The 9,458-nt window shown below is 38.6% G+C and overlaps 1 protein-coding gene across 5 annotated transcripts in view; it reads left to right on the forward strand.

The window, feature by feature from the left end:
• Positions 1-9,219, forward strand: part of ASXL3 (ASXL transcriptional regulator 3) — a 148,437-nt gene extending 139,218 nt beyond the window's left edge. For 4 of the 5 annotated variants that reach the window (XM_034762846.1, XM_034762844.1, XM_034762847.1 and 1 more), the window contains one exon: positions 348-9,219. In XM_034762846.1, the coding sequence (XP_034618737.1) occupies positions 348-3,989 (3,642 nt within the window). In that variant the 3' untranslated portion in view covers positions 3,990-9,219. The remainder of the gene's footprint in view (positions 1-347) is intronic. The other variant, XM_034762845.1, reaches the window with a different exon arrangement.
• The last annotated feature ends 239 nt before the right edge of the window (positions 9,220-9,458 follow it).

The raw sequence follows: 9,458 nt of genomic DNA on the forward strand, positions 1-9,458 counted from the left end.
TTAGGAAGGTGTGATGTATTATATCCGATAACCATTATATTTTATCACATTCGGTCAACTTTCCTTCTCAACAAAAGGGTAGGTCTATGGAGGCAAATTCAAATACTCATTACGTCTATTAGAGAATGACCAAATAGTAAAATGAGCATATCGTTAACTTTTAGCATTTTTCTGTGCAACTACCCTGCATGGTAATTCTAATCATGGAGTTTAAGGCCAGAAGGGACCACCTGATCATCTAGTTTGACCTCTAATTCGCTATCATGCGCTGAACCTTTTAGGAGACAGCAGAGAAATTTAATATGTATGATACCCCATTGAAATTGTTTTCTTTTTTCTTCTTTTAGATTCAACTTTCAAAAATTGGGCCACCTTTTATTATCAAGAGTCAACCTGTTTCAAAACCAGAACCTAGGGTTTCCCAGAGTACATCAGTCAGCAGCGGGAGGAACACTGGGGCTAGAACTCTTGCAGATATCAAGGCAAGAGCTCAGCAAGCTAGAGCCCAGAGAGAGGCTGCAGCCGCAGCTGCTGTGGCAGCAGCTGCAAGCATAGTCTCTGGAGCAATGGGGAGTCCCTGCGAAGGTGGGAAGACAAGAACACTGGCACACATCAAGGAGCAAACAAAGGCCAAACTATTTGCAAAGCATCAAGCCAGAGCCCATTTACTCCAGACCAGTAAAGAAGCAAAGTCTCAGATCAGTTCAAAGGAAGGTCCTTCGTCCGTAGAGACCTCAACTCCTTCTGACACAAAGATTGAAGTTTCTACTGGTGTCATTATAGTTAATCCTAACTGCAGGTCTCCTAGCAACAAGTCTGCTCACCTCCGTGAGACTAACACTTTACTGCAGCAGTCACTTAACACAGCTGCATTGCCAGAAACTGCTACGGACATATCTGTGCACAGTTCTGATGAAAACATACCTATGCCACATTTGTGTGAGAAAATTATCTCATCTACCTCCACTGAAAATAACAATGTGCCAGTGCTTTATAGTAAAAATTCAGTCCCTGCGTCTGTTTGCAGCACTGCTATGTCGGGAACAATTCAAGAACTTCCCTTTGCAAGTTCTCTTGATAAATCCTCTGTTTTAATGTCTGTTGACAGTACAAACACAACAATTTCGGCTTGTAACGTAAACATGCTGAAATCCACCCAAGGGGTTGATACTCCATGCATTGCCATTGTACCAAAATGTATTGATAACACTATTGTTCCAACCTCAATAGACAGTACAGTCTTATCAAATTCAATTGATGAGAAAAGGTTGCCAGTATCAAGTAGCAGTGCAAATAATGCAGTCTCCAGTCAATATACCACTGTGCCGACTTCGTCCATTGCAAGTAATTTGCCAAATCATCTCCCAGGTAGTTCTGTACTGATTCCCCCAGTGGGGACTACTGCTAGATTTTCTTCTGATAAGATAGCCATAACTGGATGCAGTGAGCAAAGTACTGTATCCATTAACACTACTGTTAGAGCGGCGTTAAGTTGCAGTGATGCGGCTGCAGTAGTAGATTCTGTTGCAAGGCCACCCATTTCAATGTTTACTGGTAATATGGTGACAATAAGTTCCTACGACAACACTGCTAAATTAAGTGCTGACAACTTGGAAAAAAGTTCTGGACCACGAAACCGAATAGATCTATCCAGTAAATCTCAGCCAGTGAACTTTACACAAACAGCCATGAACAGGTCTATACCTTGTAAAGTCATTGTTGACCACACTACGACATTAAATTCCAGTTTGTCACTGGCTGCTTCCATTGAAAATGCAGAAAACAGCATAGATCTGCAGAGCAGACTTGTGAGGGCAGAAACTGCCTTACAAAATATAGCATGTCCTCAGGTGTCTGTAATAAGCAGGCCTGAAATAGTCAGTAATGAAAGCCTTGAGCACAGTTCCAGCTTCATAACTGTTACAGCAAAGCAAGAGGGCAAAACCTTGCAGGCAGCTTGTACAAGTCTTCAAGAAGTGCCTCTTACTCCTCAAGATAAATTAATTGAGGTTGTTGCCCCCAGCCAAGGTTTTGTGGAGCAGTTACGAGGTCCTTCAGCCTTTAAAAGTGAAGCAGATGCTGCCTGTGTCAATCAGTATAACACTAATAACAGAATTTGCTGGCATGATGAAGAAGCAATGCACACAGACCAGCCAGTGGTCAGCCATCTTAACCCAAATAAGCATAAAGAATATACAGAGCAAAACTGTTTAAAAAATGTCAAAACTGAACCTTCAAGTTACACGCAAATGTCAGAGTTGCAGTCAAGGAGTCTTATGACAAGCATCGCTGTTCCTGTTAAATCAGAAACTACCGAATCTGACAAGTGCTTTAGGATGGACACTGAAGATTTTACCGGACCTGAAATGCCTAGTCAGACTGCAGAAATAGCCACAAGTGCACAGCCAACACAGACCTCCAAGACATCTGTTACGGATTCCATGGAGGACTCCTTGTCATTGACAACAGAAACCCTAAAAAGAGTTACAAGTGCTGGAAGCTCTAGCTGTCGTTTGTCATCGGTTGAGGCCAACAATCCTCTAGTGACACAGTTACTGCAAGGCAACCTGCCTTTGGAAAAAGTGCTGCCGCAGCCCAGATCAGGAGCCAAACTAGAAATTAACAGGCTTCCTCTGCCTTTGCAAACTACCTCAGTGTGTAAAACATCAGCATCTGAGAGAAGTATGGTTGAAAATCCTTCCAGCTCACCCAATCCAGATGGTAAAGGATTTACAGCAGGCAGCATCGCCCCACTGCAAATTAGAAAGCGTGAAAACCATCCAAAAAAGCGGATAGCCAGGACTGTGGGGGAGCACACTCAAATGAAATGTGAGCTTGGGAAGCTATCAATGGACACAGATGTTAAAGTGGCTCCTTGTGTGATCAGTTCCAACATGAATCAACTAGGGCATGGTCAGCCATTTAAACAAGAGTGGCTGAGCAAACATGCAGTTCAGAACAGAATTGCACACAGTCCAGAGATCAAGCAGCAAAAGAGGCCACTGCCTTCGTGCAGTTTCCAACAGAACTTATTTCACATTGACAAAAACGGCAGTTTTCATGCAGAAGCTAGTACCTCACACAGACAGCATTTTTACCAAATGTCCATGGCTGCAAGAGGCCCCATTCCTACGGCAGCTTTGTTGCAAACTACTTCAAAAGTCCCATCTGGCTGCAATGCATTTGCTTTCAGTAGGCACCTGGAACAGAAGGGTTTGGGAGAGGTCAATATTTCTGCAGCAGCTCACCAGCTGAGGCTAGGAAGTGTTTTTTCCCCTAATATTCAAATTAAGGAAGGTGATGACATTGCTAGTGCCTCACAAACTCTCCAGAATAAAACATTAGTGCATCCTCCTCCTCCTCCCCGTATTCCAAACGCAGAAGTCCCATCTGATCAAAAACAACCGACAGTTACTATGGAAACCACTAAAAGACTTAGTTGGCCTCAGCCAGCAAGCATCTGTAGCAATATAAAATCTGAACCTGTTTCTTTTGAGGAAGGTTTAAGCAGCAGCTGCGAACTGGGCATAAAACAAGCTTCCTACGATCAGAATGAAGTAAAAGAACAGTTAAAAGCATTTGCATTAAAAAATGCAGATTTCTCTTCCTATTTACTTTCTGAGCCACAGAAGCCTTTTACCCAATTAGCGACTCAGAAAATACAAACACAGCACCCACAGCAGCAGCAGCTCTGTGGAAATTATCCAACTATACACTTTGGTAGCACAAGCTTCAAAAGGGCAGCATCTGCGATTGAAAAATCTATTGGAATTTTGGGAAGTGGCTCAAATACTGCTACAGGTCTGTCTAATCAGAACCTTCCGATTCCGGTTCAGAAATTTGCTGACAGCAGCAATGCAGATGAACTGGAACTGAAATGCTCTTGCAGGCTGAAAGCCATGATAGTGTGCAAAGGCTGTGGAGCCTTCTGCCATGATGACTGCATAGGCCCTTCAAAACTGTGTGTAGCTTGTTTGGTTGTACGGTAGAAACTGAGTCAAAGATGCAGTATCCCTTCTCAGCATGGGAGAGCAGAACCAAGAAGTGGAGAAATTGTAACATTTTAGGTCCTTTTTTTTTTTTTTTTTTTTTTTTGGTGATGCTTTGTTTCAGAATTTAGTTATTTCTGCTTGCATGACATTCCCTGGAAAGAAGAAGAAACCGTTAGAATTTCTTTTTAAAAAATAACAAACTTGTTACTAAGCTTCTATGAGCTTCCTTGCTGTTTAAAAGAAAAGGTATAAACATGTCATTCCTAGCTTCTATTTATTTGCACAAAGTGCAGCACACTATTTCCCCACTAATCTATTATGATAGCAGACCCTCTAGGTTAAGGATAACAGGTTAGTTGTATTCTCATGATTTCTAACTGCCGGGGTACTGCAAGTGCAGAGATAACAAGATGATTAACAAATTGAGTAAAGACTGCTTTGGGTAAAGTAGCTTGGTGTTCTGTTACAAATCACCTTCAGAGCTACTAAATTAACTTGCAATTTTTCTAATGATGATTGCTTTCTTGAACCCACCTTTACCATCCATAACTTATAGACGGTCAACCTAACAAAAGAAAGAGAGAGACTTTAGACAGATTTAATTAAAGGAGTGTGCTCACTCCTACACAAAGCATTATGGAGGTAAGGTTTTAATTGTCAGCTGTTCTTGTTGATTCCCTGAGAATTAGATTTGTAAATGTGGTTTGATTAGCTGGACCATGTCTAGAATCTCTTGGCTTTAATGGAGTGTAGAGGAAGTAACGACTTCTCTTAGAGAGCTGAGCACCCTCTCTTTTTCCCTCTTCCCCAAACCTTCCCTGTACACCTATTGTGCTATCTATCCCAAACACATATATGGGTCGGGTCTAGGTAACAAATAGGTTCTGGATTTCAATAGCATTTCCGTGGCCTAAGGTTGATCCTAAGGTATAAATAATAATTTGAGGACAGATTATAATTGTGTGTTGAGGTGAATAGTAGAAAATCAGTTATTTTCCCTCCTATATGCTTTACTATCTATTTAAATATGTTTAAGTTTTGACTTTTTTAAAAAATTATTTTCAAAAATGACTTAACACTACCTTTTTCTGTTAAAGGTTTCAGACCACCTATAGTATCTTTTGGAGAGTTGGGAGTAAAGAGGTGGCGGGTTTTAAAGGGATACTGCATCTTTTAAATAATCTTCAGTATTTATCCAGTACTGTATTTATGTTGAGGACTACAGCTGCATTCCAGATGCATTAGCCACCATAACATCAGAGGACAACAGCAGTAATTTTGGGGCCCTGTCCACCTAAAAGAAAAATATTATAAAGGAATAAAGCACATGCAGCTGTTGGGGACAGGAAAAAATCTTGCTGTTGTTTTTTACTCCAGATTCAAGAACACAAAATGTGCAGTACGAGTACCCCATATGCTGACATGCGGCTGACAACCCAAACAAATATGAGCATAGAGAACAACGTAATTTTTACTATTGCAGTAGAACCTCACTAATATATACACACCTTACCATCTGCACAAAAAACAGACATTCTCTCCCTAGTTCTTACTGAAACATGTAATAGCAGTGAGTTGAGGTCTCGTATTAATCAGATTTTAGTATTTATACAAAACATATAATACTACACATTTACTGGTATATCTGGAAGTATTAACATTAACAATAAAACTGTTAAATGAAAAAAGTACACTATATGATCCATTATACTTGTTTATTTATGATCTTTTCTTGCTTACTAATTTATAATTATTTAATTTGTAATCGGTCTCCCTGGCATCAGTGCATATTAGTGAGGTTCTACCATATATGCAAATCCCATTTATTTTCTTTTGGAACCATTTTCACAAACATAAAATATACCATTCCTTTTGATTGTCTTAAAAAATTCGTTGGAACATTGTAGGAAGTACATTCCTGCCATAAGAAGTTCTGTGGTGCAACTAGAGTTCTGTTTTACTGTAGTAGTGACATCTAAGTATTAATTATGGACACCATGTGATCCAAAGCTATTGACGATTCCATTAACAAAATTGTTGCTGATACAATAATATATTTTCTGTATACAAAAGCACTCCTTTATGAAAGGTGAAAATCCCACAGATTTTCCACTTTTTCAAACCTTTCTGTGGAATGAAAAACAAACCAAAAATAAACAGTTGAAAAGTAATTTCCAGTGGTATGCTGATGGCTACCCAAATGGGAGCTATGATAGTCACATGGGTAAACATGAGTATATTGTAGTCATGCATACCAAACCATATTTAAGGAGCCTTCTGTATTGGACTTATATCCTATTGCATTTACATATGGTAGAGGTAGAATTTATTCCCTTAAATAAACAGATTGGCCAGTTCTTAAAATCATGATAACCTGTATTTATATGAACCCTCTGAGAGCTCGGAATCTTTTTACTTCTGGCTCAGAATCCCTTGTCCACAGCACATATCAGTATCTGTTTTTACTTGCAACTTGAAATATATTCTACCCATGACTGACATGGTATTGAAAGAAAATGTAGCATCCAAAAATGTTTTATTTTGAATGACGGATGAGGGAGTAAATAATATAATATGAATTCATGTCAATGGCATCTTTGTACTATGGTTGCAGTTTGCATATTTGAGATAAGATAAAATGTTATATAAAACTGCTTTGGACAAAATGATGCTAAATAATATAATACAATTAGCCAACCCCCTTCATGGTGCCATTGCATTGACTTCTATTTGACATCAGTGGAGTTGCTTTAGGAATGAATTTGACCCACTATTTAGAAACATCTGGTGAGTGATGTAAGTGATTTATAGCCATGGTGTAAAATTCCAAAAGCACCTAACTGATTTAGGAGCCTGAGTCTCCTTTTAATTTTAAAATTAGTCTGACTTTTAATTTGAAAATGGGACTTATGTTCCTAAATAATGCAGGTGCTCTTGAAAATTGTACCCTCCTAAGGGCTTGTCTACATTACCGGCTGGATCGACGGGCAGCTATCGATCCAGTGGGGGTCAATTTATCACATCTAGTCTAGACGTGATAAATCGACCACCAAGCACTCTCCCGTCGACTCGGTACTCCTCCAGGGCAAGAGGCGCAGGCGGAGTCGACAGGGGAACGTCAACTGTCAACTTACCAATGAAGATACTGTGGTAAGTAGATCTAAGTACGTCGACTTCAGCTATGTTCCTGTAGCTGAAGTTGCGTAACTTAGATCGATTTCCCCCCCCCCCCCTTAGTGTAGACCAGGCCTAAGATTAGAACTGAATTTTGGATTGCTCCTGTTTTTGTCTAATTTTGTCCCAATTTCAATCCCCATGTCACTCTGTTTTGTTAGTGATCGTGCAGTTTGCACTGTTGAACATTTAAGGTTTATGCACTGAAAAGTGGTGAGAATAAGCATTACTTAAGAAGACACCTGTGTGTGTTTGCGTGTGTCAGTCCATCCATCCTTCCCGCAGGAATAATTTACACACATGCATTTTTGGAAAATATCCAAAGTTTTTTCCCTAGTTGCAGCACTTTTGGGAGAGAGGAAGAAATACTCTTGTGCTCCTTCCTTCCTTTTTTTTTAATCTGCTTATTTTTGAGGTGTGTCATTAACATTAGGGCATTTGTAGTGTGTATGTTTGTCTGTTTCTGTGCAGAACTAATTTTCCAGTCAGAAATTCCCTTAGTTGAAATACTATAAAAAAATTGGTGAACTGGGCACTTCATTTCAGCATTCTGTTTACTTGCTGAGGTTTAGCACGTGAAATGAATTAACTTAAAAATAAGGTTGAGCCATAAAGCAGAATAATATCCCTTTTCTTGATGAGGGCTCTGTGTTGTTAGGATAAGCTACAGAATGTTCAGATTTTTTCAGGGTCCTGGAATTCCTTGCACAGTTTATAAACTGGTGCATATGGTGCTTTGTAATGCAGTTTCTGAAGTAAAATTATCTTATGCTGCACCTCCCTTCCCCTTACAAACACATGCACAATTTCAGAATAGTTATTGTAGCCTCTGGTTTAGCAGTTTTACCAAGGTGTGGTGAAGTACCAGGATGAACACTTAAAAGCTCAAAAATGTCATCTAAAGGGATCATCTTAGCTGACACATGCGAACGGCCCTGCTTTAAACACTGAATGACTTTCTACAGTTTTGTGACAGCAGCACAGTGGTTTTTTATCTGTGTTTCTGTAGAACTTTGAGGGAAAGCAAAAAATAATATTCAGTGTGAATAATCATGGACCTGTGAAGCTAAATGTTTCTGAATCTAAAAATCCTGTTGTCTTCAGTAATCATGCTTTTGTCACTGTAAAACCAACAAAAACATTTTTAGTCTAATTTAAAGGAGCTGCTTCTTTTATAGCACATAATATTTCGCTTTGTACTATATTTGATAGTTACAGAATAATTTAGTCTGTAGAATAACTTTGTCGTATTTGTACTGTTCATGAATGTTACAAGAAAAGTGCTTTACTTTGTTGCCATAATTCTCTTGTACTGCTGTAAAATATTTCTTCTGCTTTACAGAAACCTAACTCAATTCACAATTTCAGTACAGGGTTTTTTGTGGTTTTTTTTTTTATTATTATTTTTTATTTGTCAGTGTTTTGAATGTTTACATCTGTTTGACATTAGCCATTCAATGCCTTTTTAGGGCAGTATTACTCCTGGAGTGTAACAGCAATGTGAAATCAACCCATATTTAACATGCATGAGAAATACAGATTTAAGGGGGAAATCCCTGACATGCATAGATTTATTTTTTTTTCCATCAACATATGGAGAAGTAAAAACCCTCCTTCAATCCTCTACCAAAGAAAACATTATTCCCACAGGACAAGCTCAGAAATGGTTCTCTGAATCCTCGGAAGGGGGAGTAGTTGATTTCAGTGGGGTTGCTACAATTTAATACTGTTATGCTTGCTTTGTTACCTGACTAAATGTGACTGAGTGCAAGAAGCATTTTAACAATTTTTTTTTAAAGACAGTGTTTTCTTTAGAAATCAGGGATCATGCTTTCTTTAATGGTGCTCTTCATTTTTTATTTAAAAAAACAAAAACAAAAAACATTTGTTGCCTACAAAAATGACCACTCACAAAACCATAAATTAAATACATTGAGTTGTCTCCATATTTTCTCTCTTCTCCCTCTCCTTTTCCCCTTCCTGCTCCCCTGAAAATAACAACATGGGCTTCAATATTAAAATATTCTGGAAAAAAATAAAGAGATAAAATATATTTGTCATATGTTTTTCTTTTATGTTCAGTGCATTATGTGGGGTATTCTGTCTGTGCTAGTTCATTGAACATTCCAGTCAGTGAAGGAGAAACAGAAGCAGAAAATCTGTACTTTTAAAAGTTGATGACCATTTATTGTATGATTGAGATTGAGCAGTATCTGATATAGCATAGGTATGACCATATTGAAATAATGAAAATAAAACTGGGTGTTAATATTTTGAGTTTTAAGTAGAAGA

Source organism: Trachemys scripta, chromosome 2, assembly GCF_013100865.1.
Source record: "Trachemys scripta elegans isolate TJP31775 chromosome 2, CAS_Tse_1.0, whole genome shotgun sequence".
NCBI lineage: Eukaryota > Metazoa > Chordata > Testudines > Emydidae > Trachemys > Trachemys scripta.